Source organism: Neopelma chrysocephalum, unplaced genomic scaffold (genome assembly GCF_003984885.1).
Source record: "Neopelma chrysocephalum unplaced genomic scaffold, ASM398488v2 Primary Assembly neopelma1_42, whole genome shotgun sequence".
NCBI classification, from domain to species: Eukaryota; Metazoa; Chordata; class Aves; order Passeriformes; family Pipridae; genus Neopelma; species Neopelma chrysocephalum.
In genome coordinates, this window is record NW_020897700.1 from 13,232,003 (window position 1) to 13,251,838 (window position 19,836).

General features: G+C 35.6%; 1 protein-coding gene across 3 annotated transcripts in view; it reads right to left on the minus strand.

Annotated features, from left to right (window-relative positions):
• GALNTL6 (polypeptide N-acetylgalactosaminyltransferase like 6) overlaps positions 1–19,836 on the minus strand; it is a 481,442-nt gene that overhangs the window by 244,668 nt on the left and 216,938 nt on the right. For all 3 annotated transcript variants that reach the window (XM_027676722.1, XM_027676721.1, XM_027676723.1), the window contains exon 4: positions 13,257–13,423. In XM_027676722.1, the coding sequence (XP_027532523.1) occupies positions 13,257–13,423 (167 nt within the window). The remainder of the gene's footprint in view (positions 1–13,256; positions 13,424–19,836) is intronic.

Sequence of the window (19,836 nt, forward strand, 5' to 3'; positions counted from 1 at the left end):
AAGTCCCTAGTAAAGAATCAATATTTTCCCACAAATTAATACTATGCATTCTCTGTGATTATTTTTTCAGAGACAGAAAATATTGTGTAAAAGTATCCTGATGTAATAGTAGTAGAAATTAAGTTACATATCTTAAAAAAATGGAACAAACGAAACCAAAATCCCCCAAAACCTCACACATCTCTTTGATGATAGCAACACTTAATCAAGCTTTGACTGGCAGATATCAGCAGAGACTGGTAAGTCTTCGTTCCGGAATGCCATGCACATATTTGCAGTACATTTTACTGGTGTAATTAGAAGGGTCTTCTCCATTCCATAAAAACAAAATCCCCAATAATCACCTGTTCTAAATGGCTAGGATTTTCCATACCGTGTCGTGTGTTCTGCTTTGCTGGAACACTGCAGGCATCTGGCCTTTTTTATTTGTCCTATTGCATATTTCTTGAACTTGTGGGGAGGGCAGTTATGGGGGTTCCTGCAGCAGGTGAACAAAGGTTGCTAAGTCACTGACCATAAATGAAATCAACATATTTGTTTGCCTCTTTGCGCTGCATGTCTCAATGGAATTATGCAGCAGCCCTGCGAAGCTGAAAAGACTGAAGCATGTTCTCTCACAGAGCATAAGCACACGGCTGGATAAAAAGAGGAAAAAAAGTATTTTATACCTGTGACTTGGGAAGGCAGAGGGGAATAGCTCTTTGCACATACCAAATCACTTTGCTTCTGGCATACTCTTCTTCACCAAAATCTTCCACTGCATGTGGAACTTCTAATTCACAAAACCTGGTTTGACCCAGTCCTATTAAAATAAATCCTTTACACTTGCTCTATATAAATTATTAATGTTTTGCTCACAAATCAGTAACATTTAAAAAACAAACTGTGCATGACAGAGCCATTAAAGCATTCAGCTATTTATAAACTTTATAAAATTGCCCATCTGTCTGAAAGATGTATGAGCTCAACTTGGGAAATTAGCACATAGGGAAAGGCCCCCAAAGTTGACTGAATGTCTGGATAGTGATTTCTGAGAACAACAAAACATTCCTTTTCAAGTTAATCAAAATTATAATTGTATTTTTGTACAAGATTTGTAATGACAATTCCATATGTCATGAATGCTTCCTGTGAGACACTCAAGATGCTGAGAGCAATGAACAAACACACATAAGTAGACTTCTGATTTCTGACTGCGCAAAATAAAAATCTGCATAAACATATACAACACTAAACAAATAGATGCTTTTGGCAAGAGGGCCTTCATTTATGCAGAATAACTAAATTAAATAAACACTAATGATGGCGGAACTGCTTGCCATTATCCAGGAAAGAATCATCAGAAACAAATGCTGTCAGATTATGTACTGTATTATCTCAACATAGAAGTATCAAGATGAAATTATGATAGATGAATTGCAGCTCTCTTAATATTCATAGAAAATATTCTGTAGGTTTTGTTTGTTTTCACAGAAACAGAACATACAAGAACTTCAATGGAAAATATTATCTGTTTTACTCCATCAGTGAAGCAAGGTCAGAATACCTATTAAAACGCCTTAAACATTCCTGATTTTGTCAGGGTTACCAAATTAATAGGACAGGATAAACCTTTGCTCTTCATACACAAAGCTTTGAAGGCATTCATTTCCTAACCTCATTACAGGATTTTCCCTTCTCTAGTCTGTGTTCAGATTTGAAAACTAAACACTTGCTATCAATCCTACATGAAAGAACCAGCCTAGAAAAGACATCAGCATTTAGTTTGGGGAAAGGAAAAAAAAATATATATAGTTAGCAACCAAATCAACATTTGCCCAGTCATCTCACAAGGAAATTATTATTAGATACTATCTGCATCCCACTACAGACTGTAAGGGCTTTTACAGGCCTTTTAGTAAAACACTGTTTTACCACCAGAACTTTGGGTTTAAAATTCTGTTACAAGTTACAGTCAATTTCCTTCTTTGGTCATCTCACAGCTTTCCTGATACAAGACACTTTTTTCAAAATTTTATGTGAAGTTCAGTAGCAGTGCATGAACAGGAAAATAACCTCTCTTTTATGTTACTGGCAATATATTTGGAATAATATTAGCAGATCTCAGGCTCAACCATGACTTGCAAACAGGACAAAAAAAAAGCGAACAAAACAAAATACTACACATTTATAATACAGTAAATAAGGTAAAAGGTTTACTGAAGTTATTTTGTTTAAAATGTATAAAATGTAACTCATCAGATGCACAATGCTATTACCTATTCTTTAAAGATGTTGTAATTTTGTTTGGTGATTATGAGCCTACTTCAAAGTCTATGTTCAGGAAATATATTTTTAAAGTCTGCTTAGGGGAACTCAAATGTTGTAATTAAGGCAACCTTGACTGTAACGAACTACCATCTCTGGAAAGACTACTAGGATATCAATTCAAAGCTTGTCACACCTTATTAAACTGCAATTAACTTTGAAAACTTAAAGTTGCTATCTCTTTCTGTGTACAATGAGAAGATAGAAGATAACACTGAAACAACAGTTTCAATGAAAACGATCATGAATGAATTTCAATTTTAAATGAAAAGAAATTTTCTAAGTAACAGACAACTAATATTTGGCAAGAACCCTTTATGTTGATACTATGGCAAAACCTAGTTGATGAGCTTATGAAAAATAATAATATGTTGGATCTCAGGTTTTTTCTCCTGACACCTAATAACAAAGAACCACTTAGAAAAGAAAATATGATCAGTTTAGATAGAATATTTGCAAGAAATCCAAAGCAACAAACTTCAGCTGCTATCCTACATCATCTGACTGTGGGTTTTCATCCCGAATATTCAGGAGACACATCATCCAAAGATGTAAAAATTAATATCTCCATTATACTACTCAGTGAAGTTGTGGAAGTAATACATGTGGAATACTAGCTAAGAACTTCCTAATGCAAATGAGATTCCCAAGATCATCTCATTCATACCCCAATTTTGACATTAAAAAAATCTTGAAACTTATGAAGAAAAATTAAAACTTAAGAAGAAATTTATAAAAGACAAAAAGAAATGTAGGGAAATGTGGTGTAAGAACCATATATTTTCCAATTTTTCAGAAACTAATGAACATCTTTTCCATAGTTCATTAACTGAAGCTGAAGAAGATAATCCTGAGCTAATTGTTCAAGTCTCTTGTCAAGTTGTTTAGTGTATTACTGTAATATAATAATGCTTTTTCAAGTGGAAAGTAAACAACTGATATTTCAGAGAAAAGCCCATGTAGAAACCAATGTTTACTCGTGTTTAGAAATCTTCTCTCCTGTTTATGAGATCAAATTTGTGTATTCCACATGAGGAATTTTAAAATAATTTAATTTCAGCCATAATTCAATTTAACCCTAGGGAAATGTAAATCAAAGTTGAGATGCATACTAGAAAATACAAAACAAAACCCCAACACAACTAGAACGCATTTGATTTGCCACAAGAATAAACGTGCTTCTAACATTTCAAGATTACTCAGAGTGACCATACTGTTTTACATCCACATTTACTTCAGGTATCTCATGAACCACACTCGATACAGGTATGGCACAACATTTTTAGAAGCTGACACACAAAGAACACAGTCTTGCTAAGTACAGGCTGCCCATTGGTTCCCATGTCAAAAATTCTTTGCACGTTCACACACGAAAGGGATGCAAGCTGTAGGCGTGATGCACAGCCAGCAAGTATTTCTTTCGGTGGGCAAGTAAAGAAAGACTGACCCATACAGTCGGTGGAAATACAAACTTTGTATTCGGACTCCACAAGTACCCAAAAGTAAAATTACTTATGCATTATAAGCAATTCAATGAACTATGTGAAAAGTAAGAATTAGTTTTCATAATGATATTTCATGACTGGGGTTTTCATTTTTACAGCTGAGTTGCATTTGAGTTGCCCAAGTGCAGACAGCACTGGGAGGTGGGGGTAACTCCTAACTTTCTCCCACAGCAGATGCATTCCCAATTAATTCTGTCTAGGTAAAGTGTAAAATTTCAACTATTTGAGGTTCTTCCCACCTTTCCCTTTTTTCTCAATATGGCAATATTCTTTTACTCCAGCAAATGAATTGCATTTTGAGATGGGCTGTAGTTGACTTCAAGATAACCATTATTCTTGGAGCTGAACTCTCCCCAGCCTCACGGCAACCCTTTTTTTTCCCATTGGTAAAGCCATTCTGTCAAGTCAGAATGCCTTCAGTAATGAAACTGCTATTGCAAGGTACTGAAGGCAAGGTACTGAATTGCAAGGAGCTGAAGGCAAAATTTTATAATCCGTAATGTCAGAATAAAACCCCCATAACAGAATTTATATTGTTAAGTAATCCAAATCAAGAATGTGCAGTAAAGAACAGAAACTTGGTATTACAGATTCAAATCAGTTTATTCCAACTCACACTCAGATATCTTTTAAGTTGTACTTGTTACAGTGTATTTTATTTTGACCAGAGGCAAATCCAAGTTTCATGAAATTCAAAGAACAACTGTGTGAGTGCACTGTAGAGGAAATTAAAGAGTAATTTTATAGCTCAAGATCCCAAGTACAAAAATGTAAATCCTCTGTTTAGTTAGATCTCTAGTCAACGTAGACATTCTGAAACTGAATTAGTTTTGGTTTTTTATTTGGCCTTTTCCTTTTTTTTTTTTTAAATCTCCTTTAAAATAAGAGACTGACCCTCATGTAGAGTTAAAAGTTAAGATATTTTTTTCTGATGTAGTGCATGTGCAGTAATATGCTAATGTTAAGGTCAAACATTACTTCAAAACTTTGCTGCATTAAACTCTGCTCCTGTAAAGGTTTGCTTACCCTCCCAGTGACAAGAACAGCAGAACTCAAGTTGCTGGGATCACTCTGGGTTCCAGGACATTGTACTAAGCAAGTGTGAAGCCACTGCAAATTCTTTAGGAAGTAGAAAACATCTATCTTTACCTTTGTATAATTACTTGACTGCAGCAATAGGTTTCGCAGCTGGTAAGGCTGTGCGTTTCAACTATTCATCTATAAACCTAATAGGTATATGGATTCACACTTACTTTCTTACAAATAATGTCTTATGTCAGTTATGTCTAGCATTGCACATACCTGCCAACACTGTGGTTGGTGAGAGCACACTGAACTTGACAGTTCAAGATAGCAGTGTTTTCAAGATAGCAGTGTTAGCTCTCTCAAGTTTACAGCTTTCAAATACCTGAGGTGTCAGCATCTACATTTGAGGTGGCTTTTGGATGACACTGATTCACGCGCAAGTCCTCCTTCTGGGTATTCTGTCTACTGTAGGAATTATGCTGTAATTGATAGGGTCACCAAGTAGCCTTATTACTAACAGAATACTAATCCTTCCCAGGTGAGGAGGCAAAACCTGGGCTGGTCTAACAGATGAAATATTGCCTCTTGTTCTCAGCAGTCTCCCTTCTGTCTATGCTACATCAGAAGTACAGATACTTCAAGGGGAGAGGAACGGTAAACACAGAGAGTGCTCTTCTGTGACAAGATGCATGCTTAAAACTTCACCGAAAGCCTGTTTTACATCGCAGCACAGCTTACTCCTTGCAAATCACTTCCAGGTTCCCCAGTCTCCAGCTATGTTAAAAGACAGCAATATCTGGCCTACCACTTTCAGCTGATTGGAAACTTGCTTCAGTGAAGGACTCCCTACTGATACAACAAGGCTTTTCACCGCAAACTTCTCTGACAGAGCTGTATTTTGGGATACCCAAAATTTAGGAGGGAATGTGGCAAGGGGAAGGAATAATAAAATAACATGTCCATAAGCTTATGCTTGTTTAATCACTGTTTTCATTAACATTTCACTCAGGTACTCACAGTTTGTTCTTAACAAAAAAAAAAAAGAAAAATTCAATTGTTTCAGAACTAAATCAAATACCAAGCCTTATACAAGGATTTTTATTAGCACTTCTTTTCCTATTACTCAACGTTTCTTTTTATTAACAACACCTAGCAGTTTGTTTCAGAAAGTTGTAACATGACCCTCAGGTTCCACTGTTGGTATAGGAATAACAATGGCCATGCCTCAAAGTTCTTGCCAATTCAATACACAAAAGACATTAATGAAAAAGATAATGCCTCATGTCTTCTATTAGACTAAGTGTGCTTCATATTCGATGTTCATCGCTTAGTTTTATATTGTTTCACTGATGTTTCAAAATGAAGCAGATGTCTCTAGTCTGAACCAAATTACTAATGTTCTCCAGAGGACTGTTGTATACTAAAGTCAGCTTGACTTAAGTGTAAATATTGATGTATGCCTACTACAGCAGTAACAAATTGTTTTCATCTGTATAGCAAAAATAGAATAAGGCTTGATTGTTCAATTGAATTATTTCAGTTTAGTACTCACTTAAGTCAAGGAAACAGATTTCTGTGCACCATTATTCCATTCCTTTTTAACTGCTATCAATTGCTACAGTCTATCTTACAGTGTAGCATGTGATTTCAGAAGTTTTTACTATTGTATAAACTTTTAACTATGGGACTGGCAGCCGATGATTTCTGAAGTTTTTCCTATTGTATAAACTTCCAGCGATGGGACATCTTAGGTGGACAGTAGAAAGTTGCATCAGCACAGCTCTCCTACAATAGATATTCATGCTGTCTAACACAATGCCAGAGTGACAGTCAAGCTAGCATCAGTCCCAAAAGCAACCTCAGAAACACAGCACTTCCCCCAAGCTTATTAACCTTATTCAGCATAATTGTTTACTTGTAACATCACTGGGAACACTCACTGTTAGCATATTAATACCTGCAGAAGGATATATGCTCCTGCTTCTGCCTTTCTCCTCCCACTGCTGTTTTTTGGGGTTTTTTTTCCGTCTGCCACAGAGGGGTATTCTAATCACAAACAACACACAATGTACCAGATCAACACAACACGAAGAAAAGCAACAAAATCACTGAAACAAATCCCTCACCATCAAATAAAAAAACAGTGATTTGTCACAAAATATTGCCATGAAATCCCTTGGATAGAATTATTTTTCTGTATTCGTAATAAATTGTTCCTCAGCTTTCTGAGAAGTCATACACAGTCAGGCACCATCAAGGTCAAGAGCAAGCATGGTCCTCAGCCCCTCCATTTGCCACCACTGTTGCCTCCACACACATCACTTATTGCATCTAGTGCTTATCTGACTTCCAGCATATCAGTTGCCAGGTGCAGGCTTCTATTCCTACCAAACATTTTACAGTTATACCCTTTTTTCTTGGTTACAAAGACAAATATCGGATGGAAACTCCAATAAAATGAACTCCATCCCCTTTTTATTCCCTCCCTAATACAGAGAGACCAAAAAAATTGCAAAGAGGTTATAAGTGAAAAAAAAAACCAAACTAACAAATTTACTAACAAGGAAAAACAATTGCAGCACCACAAAGATACAAGGGAAATGGCTTACCCACAGAAAAGCAGTTCACCACATCACCTGGTCCCCCAGGAACAAAGGGCAAAAAGAATGGCAGAGGGTCCTCCCCACCTACCACCCTCCCCCCCCCGCCCCGTCTGCCCCACCAAACAAAAGAAAATAATGGGAGAACAAGGGCAAACCAAAACCTGGAGAACTAATTAGTCCAAATAAGGGGTCATGCAGCTGCTGGCTGAGATCAGTTCTCCGCAGTTGCTTGGACTGCTGCTTCCAGCTCTCCACCGCTGGGGGCAGAGGGAACATCTGCCGAAGCGCTGACCCTGCGCCACCCGGGCCCGGCTGGCTCCGTCGTACCTCGGGGCTGTCCTCTTCAGCACCGCAACTCCGAACTAGGTCTCCAGAGGACACTGCTCTAAGTTCTCTTTGGTGCTCCAATCCCCACAGGCGCATACTATTTTATTTTTTTTTTTGAGAAGGGTGGTTAGTTTTCAGGGATGAGCAGAAACTTGAGTTCAAAAGTTTGGTCTTTGGTATATAAAGGTGAAGAATCATTAATATATAAGAAAAACAAATCACCTGTGTAACTTTGAAGAGCCCAGCTTAAAAGAAAAGTCATTGAGCAATTATAAACTATGTTGAATAACAGATTCCAAAACTTAAGGAAAGGGACTGACTTAAAGCATTCTCTTTGGTAGAGGCTGACTTTCACAATATTAGAACATCCTCTTCCAATTTTCAATTTTTGGAGACATGAGCTTTCATCATACCAGAGAATTTCTGTCTATAGCAGAGGTTTCTTATGACAAGACAGCCATTCATACAATATAGCCTTCTCTTTCATTTCATCAGAAGAGTTATATCCAGCCATGATGTGAAGCCAAGCATCTGTAAACCGGAATCACAATGACCTGTTACATAAACTGTCTGTGAACAAAATACAGGAAATTTCACCTTACATGCTATAGATCAGATCTTCCTCCATGTTCACACAAAACAAAGCACATCACTAGCACTGAAGTTCATCGACCAACTAAATTGAGTTCTGATCAAGTAGTCATAGGTTGCTTTTGCACACCGACTTCCACATTTTTAATCTGGGCTATTCAGAGACCTGGTACAAAGCATATGGTACCAGATATGGGACAGTATGATACTCTCAAATGAGTAGCAGTGCAGAAAACAGACCTAAGCAAGGGGACAGAGATAGGAGAACATAATAGACAGCAAAATGAGAGGGGACTGGCTCACCAACATGAAGGAGAAGTTCACAGTTTGTCATTTTCTACCAAAACACCAGTTCACTGCCAGTGACAGAAACTAGTCCTGTCCTGCAAGAAGCTGCTGACTACTAAGTTCTCAATTTTTTTTGGTGGCAAATCTGATAATCTTTTTCCAAACTAAAATACTACTCTAGAATTGTTACTGCTAGTAAGTTTACTTGTTGACTGTGGCTTTGTTTATTTTTTCTTACAATAGGAGCTGTACCCATTCAAGAACTACAGAGTAAAGTAAAAATGCTTGGTAAGTTAATTTTACATTCATGGGCACATGCTGTGTTAGTAACAGTTCACAGGTCTGATTATGCTAATAAAGAAATTAAAACACAAAAGAAATAAAGGTTGACGCACAAATCTATCACACGTTGGCAACCCATATGAACTGTTTAACTAATTAATTATGCAAATCTATGTTCCTCCAAAGTTTTAGAACATTAATTAGAATTTTTAGTACTCCTTTGTAAATGCAAGATATTCCATAACAGAAGCAATGAAAATATGCTGTCTTTTTCATTTTGCTCTGTCCTTTAAAACTGTTGCCCACATTCTGCTTCTTGCCCCCTTTTCAGAGATGTCTGCTGACAGACTATTTCAACAAGAAACACCTCATCCCCAAAGTCAAACCTGCAAATCAATCCTCTCCCACCCTCCTCCCATTTCAAACACCCTTCATACAGAATCACAGAATATTCTGAGTTGGAAGGGACCCTCAAGAGTCCAACTCTTAAGTGAATGGCCCAACAGAGATCTAACTCACAATCTTGGTGTTATTAGCACCATGCTGTAATCCCATGAGCTAATCTCAGGGTCAAACCCTCCCAGAAAAAAAAAACACTTTCCACAAGGCTCACTTTCCCAGAAACCAGGATCACAAAACCAGAGCTGCACACAAGGCCACTGCAGAGATACCTGACACAAAGATATGTTCGTACCTCCAATATAAGGGTTCATTTTTGTGGTAAGTGACACTTTCTGAAACTGCTAAGTCTTTAACTGACAGAGTTTAGAATACAAAGTTTACATGAATGAGGTATTGGGATTGCAACCCCAAATCCATCACAAAGTATAAATATTTTGCATGCTTTACTATGCAAAAGCATGTTCATCATTCAGTTGTTAAATTAAATTAAACAAATTCAATTTGTTAAAAAGCCACAGTACTTGGACCTAAGTTATTCAGTGGAAGTTTCTAGTGAAGACCTGATTGCTATATCAGTGGGGAAGAGTAAAAACATTCTTAAATTTTAAGTGTCCAACAGCACATGTCATAGCTAGCTCCCTTATCAATAGCTTTCTAAGGTAAACTAAGTTTTAGTCTAATTATTTGCCTCATGGCCATATTTCTCCATCCCATTGTTTCATCACTTTTAAGTATAAATTATATGAATGAAGAAATTTTGCAACTCTGTGTACATATATTTAAAATCTACATTTCCTTCTATCACAGATGACTTTCTATATTCATGTAGTCTTTTATATTAAATCTGTCCATTAAATCTGACCAAATATTGCACTTCCAAATTTTATAATATTTGCTTACCTCCCTCTTAATACCAAGCCTCTAGTCTGCATTATATTGATATTTAAAAAGGTGCAGCTGTCCTTTTACTTTTATAACATCTAAATGTCATAATTTATGGTGAATATTATGCATGAATTATCTGAAGTTTTTGGGTTTGATCATAAAAGCCAAAGGAGTGAATACGAATAAAATAAGGGCATGCCAAGTAATTCTGCAGACAAACCAGCACACTGCTCAGTACCTAGCTGTTCACTAAAACATTTTCATAATACGTTATCAAAAGTTCCTTAAGTGCATTTCTCTATTTATATTTGCATTAGTTAAAAAAACCTCTGTCTTTTACATAGCTTTCAAGTTCCTAATTTTTCTTTTTTACTCTATTTCTAACAGAAACTGACTTTTCATGACAACTTCCTCGATGTTTACAAAAAAGGAAGAGTTTGATTAGTAGAAGACTTTAGAGAAAAAGATTATTTAATCACTACTTTTAAAATACTAGTGTTATTGAAATATCCCATTTTCACTTTTGACTACCTACAAATGATGTTCAGGTTCCTAACAGAAAACTCTCCTTATAATATCAAGTTAGGAAATAAGAATAACATACACAATATCCCTTAAATAGTATATAACTGATTTCACAAAACAAAATAATAGCCATTTGTCAGCTATTTCACATATGAAGCTTCATGAAAAAAAATACAATAAGAAAAAGTGATATAGATTTATCACTAATTACTATACTGCCTCAACACTGCAGCAAACTTTGCTTGCAATGATCCTACAAGTTTTGACAACATCAGACCACACTTAGATTGAAGCCAGATTAGCCCAAAAATTATTTTACGCTGCTTTACTTCTCTCATCAGTCTAGGAAAATGCAATGAAAGGGTGAATGAATAACAACAGTAACCTAGACACCTGCTACTTTTAAAAAAGATTATGCTATGAACTGGGAGGAAACAGGGATAGATATCAGTCAGCATTTTTTTCAACATAAAATAATCCAACTCTATTACAGTGGTCACCTCATGAAAAAGAAAAAAAGAGTGTAAGAAAACACAATATAATCTCAGTTAAGTATAGTTTAGAGGATCACAAATACAAGAATTAAACACTGCACATGCGTCAAAATTATTCACCTGACCTGAAATTCAATATTACTGAATTCCAAGTAGAGACTCCAGCACATTTTTTGTATGCTTTCTCTTAAAACATACAGTACACCAAACATGCTCAAGTTCAAAACTGGCAACCATTCATAAACACATTTCTGATTTTTATTTCAATAACATCAATAAAAAGAAGGAAATCCTCCTACTAGAGCAGCAGCTCTAGGCCCAGTTCCATACAAGTCTTTCAGTTTTTCAAACTTATGTTAAACATTTCCATGCTATATGAACCACTTCTTCCAGCTGAAAAGCATTTCAGTGAAAAGTTAGGTAGCTTTATATAACTGGAAATGAAGAAGATTATAGAAATTTTTATAGTGTTATACAAATTAATATTACTTTCAGCAAGCAGCAGAATTTAAGTAAGGGCAGTTAACCTAAAAATAGCAACAGAACTTACAAATACTCCCTGTTTACTGGTATTAGTTCTTTCTCTAATAACCAGGAAGTAGATAAGCTTTACAAAACATTAACATATTTAAAAGGGCATCAACAATAGTCATTATAATCTTCATTTAAAAAAAAATGCTACAGTATTACCATATTGAGCAAGCATAGCCTCAATAGCTACCATCTCAATAAAAAAAAGTATTTTTTACTTGTCAGGTACCTCACAAAACCAACTTACAGACCTCCCTGTAAGTTGTTTACTACTAGGAAATTGTTAGCCTGCAGAAAAATGGTCATGCTGTTTTGCAGTTCTTGTTTCGGAAACTTTCATCCAAGGTCTAGATTTCATCAACATAGAATAGTCGGAACTGTACTCACTTTACAATTTCTCTTAAATTCCATTACAGACTGAGAGGCAGTTCATCAAAGGACATTGCAAGTAAATCAGCAGATATGAGAGGGCAAGATAGATGTGTGCAGCATTAATCTTTCTAAACCCTGAAATATCAAGTTAAAAATCTTACAAAAATGATTCTGCTGCTGCAGTGCTCTACTATTATTCCTCTCACTCATCCAGGGGCTTCTCACAACAGTAGGTCAGAAATTTGCTCCTCTAAGGTCCTAGCTAAGACAAAGGTTTTAGGTAAAATATTATAAAGGGTACAATTCTCTCTTTTGCTGTCTATCAATTTACTCAGAACAAAGCTCACATACACACCAGCAACTGATGTTTCAACAGAAACAGAAAACCCACCCCTCAAACACCAAAGAAAAGTCAAAGGTCTTCGTGCTTAAACTTCTACGAAACGTCCTGGAATTCGAAAGAAAAACTATTTCCCAGTTCCATATCCTTATCACAGATGAATTTTACCTAAGGAATTGTTAAAATTCATTTAAGAAACTGGAGGCATTCACTTTTTGTGTTGCATTCAAGAAACAATAATGGCAGAAGCCATTAAGTGATTGCAGTTTTCTTAATATCAGTATATGTAAATGATGTAAACTTAGATCAACTATTCTAAAGCACTTTTTTCACATTCCATTAAAAAGAGTCACATTTCTCTGTATGGTTATTTTGTATTAGTATTTTTGAAGCTGCCTGGCTCAAAAAAATTCCAGGAACAAAATCTAATGATTTGGTTGCATCCCAAATGGTCAAACATAATACATTTTCAGAATAAAAGGGAAGCATAAGGAAAAGATGTGGAAACATTAAAATTTGCAGTATTTCAGAAATAATATATTCAAAATACTATATTAATGAGAGCTAATGAACAGCTCACAGACTCTTCCCTTTGACATGGAATTCAGTATTCATGTCAAGTAAAACAAAAGCTACTTATAAATGTTTATTCCCACTATCAATCAATCAGCACTTCAAGGCAAGGTCTGGTGTCCTTTCTTTTTGCTTCCCTTTAGTTTCTGTATAGATCACACAGCATTATAAATTTCAAGTTAAAACAAAACCAGTCGGGCCTTACCTCTGTCGCTGAAGTCATCCACAAGAATGATTTCTGCTATCAGGCTGTCTGGAGTGCGGTTGATAATACTGTGTATTGTTCTCAAGAGTGAAGTCCAGCCTTCATTATGAAATGGGATAATTATGCTAGTATTTGGTAGTGTTTCCAAGTACACCTTGTGCTTACAGCTGGAGAGGTAAGAAAACAATTGTATAAGCATAACAAAAATCTGAGTTGGCATACAGTGCCATCCATTTGGGCCATTCAACCATCATGGTTTCTGGCATAAAAATTCAACAGTACAATCAAGCAGTACTTTCACGTGACAATAACTAGTTAATTTAAAACATTTATATTTCTTACAATATAGAATAAATTGGAACAATGACAAAACTTAAGCAGAATGAGTGAAGTATTTAACTGGCTGGAATTCTTTTCCTTCACTGGAAACTTTTTCCTGCAAAATGACAGAGGACGTATCTTCTACAACATCATTTCCAGAAAAAACCCCACCCTCTTATCAGAAAGAATTCCAAAACATAATATGAAGTAAAAGAAAATCTGAAGTGATTCTTTTTTTGTCCATAGCAAAGATTTTAAAACAGTCTATTATAGCAGGAGATAAAACTTGAGAAAACAATTCAGTATTATCCTGGATGATACGTGCTTACAATATGAAAAACAACAATATCCACAAATACAACTCCAACTTGACATCTCGATATCCAAAATGACTGCTGGTATTAAATATAGAGATAAAACACAATTCTGAAAACACAGACTCATAAAAAAGAAAATGTAAACAACCTTTCATTTTTCAAAGGAAAGCACTGTACATTCAACATCTTAATTGCAATTTGGTTTCTCCTAATATCCAAAAATATTTTATGACTAAACTTTAGGTTACTGCAACTTATAGGACCTCATCTTTCATGTTTTATTGAAAAAGGGAAAAAAAGGGACACATTCCTCTGTTATTAACAAAGCCTGGCATTTTCACCTACTGGGGACAAAGTAACTGAATGATTTCTCACCCAAAAAAGTAAGTCACACCCTGATAAAGGTATCCCTACAATAAACAACCAAAATAATATTACCAAAAAAAAAGGAAAAAAGTTTAGACCTGCAACTTCTAGGTTTAAAAAAAGTAGAGATATCTTTGCTCCTTGTCAGAAAGAATAACTATGCATAAACACTGCTGTAGGTTACAATTTTGATTTACATATATTTGCAGCTTAGTTTGCACTTCCTCTTTTTAAATGTCACTTAGAAATCAATGTTTACCAATTTATTGTACAGGTACCACACTAATGAAATGTTCCAAAGATATAATAAAAACTCATAGCTACTACAGTTTTATTTGGAAAATATTAACTGTTATGTACCTATGAATAAACTATCTAGTTCTTAGATACTTTCCAAAAAAATAAGATTTAAATTTCTAATTCAGACTTTTCTTCCTAAAACATGGTGACAATTTAATGACAAGTCATTTTCAGAAATAACAACTTCTGATACTTTTTAATAAGCAGCTTGTAGGTAGAACATATATGCACACTGGAAAAAGGACAGCTGCCTTGCAAAAATTCTGGAGAAAACAGTGCTCATTACCTAGTGACAGAAAAGTCTAGGTATATATTCAAACATTTTCTGAGAAAAAGAAAATCCACTGCAGCAATAGAATTTAGAAAAAATTCTTTTTCTTATCAGTAGGAACAATTACAATAAATGAAGCCAATTATTAATATGTAGCTCTTTCAGTTAGCAAATTAAGAGAACCAACTACAAAAAACAACACCTACTGTTGCTAGCTGTTTGCCAACAGTGATGCTTCTTGAACTAGAACAAATGCACCTACCAAGCATACATGTAACTCTCACACTATTCTTGAAAGTTTTTTCTTCAGCATTTCAAATTCCAGTAAATATGATTTTAAAACTAGTAAGTTTTCATCTCCGTAAAACCCTAAGCCAAGAAACCCAAAACACCACACAAAACCAAGCTGATCCTCTTCAGTTCATCTCACAGAATCCCTTACCAATACTTTCTTTCTTGGAGACTCCATCTTATTGCTGACTTCCACAGTGACACATTTGATCTTTGGTATTGTTTCTACTTACTCTGTAATTGCAGGAGTGTTTCTTATCAGACATACATGCTGTACTGATATGCCTATTCTCTTTCCTCCTAGTAATCTGAAGATATAACTAATAAACAAGTTACTCCTAGGGATATCTCCTCCACCCCTAAATACACACACACACACACAAAATAACTGTTTGCACTCAGTCAGAGGAGACCACATAGAAGAAGTGGAAAAAACTAGCTTACCATTACTCCATTTGGCAAGTTAGCTATTAAACCCAAATAAATTACTTCTGTAGTCTAATCCTACTGCATGTTGGTTATAAAGGCTAATTGAGAAGTCGATGTCCTCTAGGTGTTCTCTAGGTGACTTTTTTCCTTTAAATTTAAACAAACTGTGTAGTTTAAATTTTTGTATTTTTAGTCATGCACTCACTCTAGACATTAAAAATGCAGAACTTTTCAGATAGAGTTTAGTCAAATAACTACTAGTCTTCTGGTTGTACTTTTCAAAACAAATAAATGGTTGCCACCAAAAGAGATGATTTTAAGCCTTTGGAAAGCAGAGTCATTTACTTCTAGAGTGCAATATCCAAATGCCTGAATCAATAAGTTAGGAGGGGATAAGGGGATGAAGAAACAACAGTATATATCTAGGTCTCATGGAATACTATTCAAGGGGGTGAAGAACATGACAACTGAAATTAGAAAAGGACTCCTACTCAGCAGAAACCTTTTTTTTTTCATAACCTTAATAGAATACTACAGATTGGCCTTAATAATGTATAACAGGTGGTTTCCTGAAGATATGTCTTTTCCTGCATTTAAACAATATATTTTAGTGCAGCACACCAGCACTTATTCATGGAACAATGCTGAATAATGGGTTCAGTAGCAAAGTTATAAAAATGATAATTTCTTAGCACAAATAATAAATTACTTCAATTTAAGTCTTAAATATCAGAATAATTTTTGTGTTAGGTCTGAAATGTCTTGGTAGATACACCCAGGAAGAAAATAACCATGATAAGCAACTGTCATCCTACTAGGTAAGTAACTCACACCTCTATTTTCATACTGAAGTTATTACATTACCATTCAGAACAATGGAAGTTCAGAAGAGGAGAACATGCAAGGGGCATTATGCATTGCCTCTGCACAAATACTCAGAATTAGGAAATAACACTAGCAATGTGGACTTAGCAAAAAAAAAAACAAACAAACAACTATAAATGCCAACACTTGTGTATCTATGAAAAATTGGCACCAAATGATGAATTTGCCGATGAATCAGATACATCTTCATGAAGAGACATCTTCAAGATTATAATGAATCAGAAGTTATGAACCTTGAATTATGCTCTCAAATATTGCTATCCTTGATTAATTTTGTCTGTATTTCCATGATATTTCAAAACTTAGTATCTGGTATTTCTTGGCAAAGAATAACACCACATCATTAAGTTTCTCCCTCAGAGTCTTTCAGATGAGATTTTTAAAAATAAGGGACCTATCTATCAGTCTGTGAGCTGTTTCCACATTAGTTTTCAAAGCAGTAAATACAACTTCACTGTCTCTGTCCAAAGAATCTCCTTCCTCTCTCCCTTCTATTATCAGATACTGTAGGGATAGGTGCAATTGCGCAAGAATTTGTAACAGAAAGCTAAAACTTGCTTCGCTCAGGAAGACTGCAAAATGACTTCTCAAATGGGTTAGGTGTTTTTTTTTCTTCCTTCTGCATTTCAGAGAAAGTCACAGGGATAAGCTGTGAGCAAGCTATTTCCTTGGTACGCAGAGAGATAACACGGTTGCAGATGTACAAGGCTGTCGGGGGCCAGAGAAGGTGGGGGAGGAGAGAGAGAAGATACAAAAGGCCTTGGAGAAGGTGGGGCATTGCCTTTTGCCCTGGTGCCCGGTGGTCCTTAAGAAGTGGTCCTTGCATCTGAAATAAACATTTTTTTAATGCTTCCACTGCCTTGGCATTCTTGGGAAGAATACCTGCCTATGTATTACCTTACAGATACTAAGCACTAATAAAATGAACGAGTCAAGTATGTCATTTATTACTGTTTTGAAAAACTGAACTTGGAAAGCTGCACAATACTGTTTATTATGCACACCTGCCACAGAGTCACCAGGAAATGTCTTCCTAGGAAACCAAAGTTTTTTTACAAAAAGGTAAGGTAGAATTTATTTGTAAGTAAATTCTTCAGTAAAAACCAATAAATATATATTACTGACAAAGTGAAACTTTCTACTAGCTTTGGATTTGGCATGCTGCTCCCATTGGAGCTGGACACTTGGCTCCAGAGTTCAAGGCTTATTGATAGAAGTGATACACTGTCATACTCTTTAACTTGCTTTAAAACACTTAATATTTACTTAATTATTCTTTTGAGATACAGAATTTTTCAACTGAATTGAAACGAATCAAAACTGAGCATCTGAGTTTCTGAACAAAACAATTTTAGAGTTGGCTTCAAAGTTGTAGGGAGACTTTTAGAAGGTTAAGAGAATAGCAAGAGGTTCCCATATTCCTGAAATATTAACCTGCCTAAGGAAGAAAAAAAAATTTTCACAAAAACATCGTGAAGCTATCTGCAGCAAGCACTAATAAAATACAGCTTGAAGAAGACTGCTAATAAAAAGAGAAGTAGTGAAAAGGATTACAATTACACTTCTTTCTTATTCACTACTAAGAGTCCTAAGACTATTGTGATTTAATTTTGTAGGTTAGCCTACCCTACTGCACAGAAATAACAAAACAGCGTCCTTTGACTTCAAGGAATAGGGATAGTTCTGTTTAATTCCCTGATGAGCTTACACGTGTGAAAAAAAAATATCCTAAAACATCATACCAGCTTAAGAAAAGATGCAGAACTTCCAAATTCTCCACCTTTACAGCTTCTTTGTTAAGAGAAACATGCAGAACTCTGTAGAAGACAAAATTAAAGAAAACAGGTTTCTAAAATGATGAGAAAGGAGAGCAGGGCTAGCACCACTTCAGGCACTTGACAGTAAAAGCCAATTCATAAAAGAAGAATTGGCTTGACCCTGTGGATATATAAACAATATTTTGTGCACATTGAGGGATACCAGTAGAAATGCTGTGGTCAGTTACCAGGCTCTGTGCCTTCTAGACACATCAAAAACTTTGTAAACTGCCCTTTCGGAGAGATAATAACATAAAAGAAGTTAAGTGTCTCACAGACACCCCTTTGCTGCATTTAGGAAGCAAGGTAGCAGCCTACTATGGCAGTTTCTGGATCATAAAAGTCATCCATCTCTGATTTTCTCCTCTTCCAGAAGTGCCAGTTTAAGCAAAACAGAAAGATTTCAACCTTTTTTTCCCCCCACTGGCTTTGTCAGCACACGTTCTCTTCGCTGAACTGCTTTTTCAGATCTGACCTTTTCTTTCCCTTTATTAAACGAAACTACAGCACCCACTGGGCTCCCAGCTACTGACAAGACTCCTATAAGCTACCAGGACAAAACATTTTCCAGTGAAGATTTACATAGTAATTGTCTTAGCATGTCAAAGTATTTACAGCAACAAGCTTCAGTCACACCATGTTTCTATTCCAATCTAGCCTTGTCAACTGAACCTGATTAAGTAGTGATAATTAGTAATTTCTGCTGCCATTTGACAAGGCTGTAAAATTAGCTTGTGTGTGAGCTGACGGCAGGGAAAGTAATCTTTATTTTCACGGTGGCTCACAGCTGGGAAACAAGCAAGCATTACTGCGTATGGACCTCAGTAAATGTCACAACACTTTACTAGAACAAATAAACCTTCTCCAAAACACTAGTGCTATTTTCATGAAAAAGAAAAAAGATTAAATTGTACAGTAGAAATTGTTTGTGCTATTGCTATTAAATGCACTAGCAAACAACATGTCTTGGAAACTAAGGAGGCAAAGCCATGTGCTCTTTACATAGGCTTCCTTCAGTATGGACTTCACCAAAACTTATGGAGCTGAATTAGGTGCTTGTTACTTTATGTCAAATTGCATCATTTTGGCCTGTCATGTACAGTCTCCAGCAGCATTGCCCGTCTTTGCAGAAACCAAAGTCAGCGAGTTCACCTCACTTTGTCTTTCCAACCAAAAGGTTTCTCTAACCAAGGGAAGAGTCTGAGTCAGATAAGCCATATTGACACAAAGCATGTTTATGTTTGCAAAGTTTTCTTCTACAAGACAGTTAGCTATAAAATCATCATCATTTATGGAAAGATCTTACTAAAAAGATTAAAAATAATTAACATAAAATTTATCCATTCACACATATGTATTAAATCTAGGAGGTTTGGGAAGAAAAATACATATAATAATTTTATACCCTTTCAAAATTCCTCACAAGCAAGTTGACACCAGGAGGCATCTTAGTACTCTAATTATTTTTTAGCTTAAACCTTGCCCTTTGTTAACTATGAATTTCAAAGTAACAGTTAGCAGACCACTTTATATAATATATACACAAACACCCCCAAAACACTTTTTTCTTTGTGAGAGAAGAT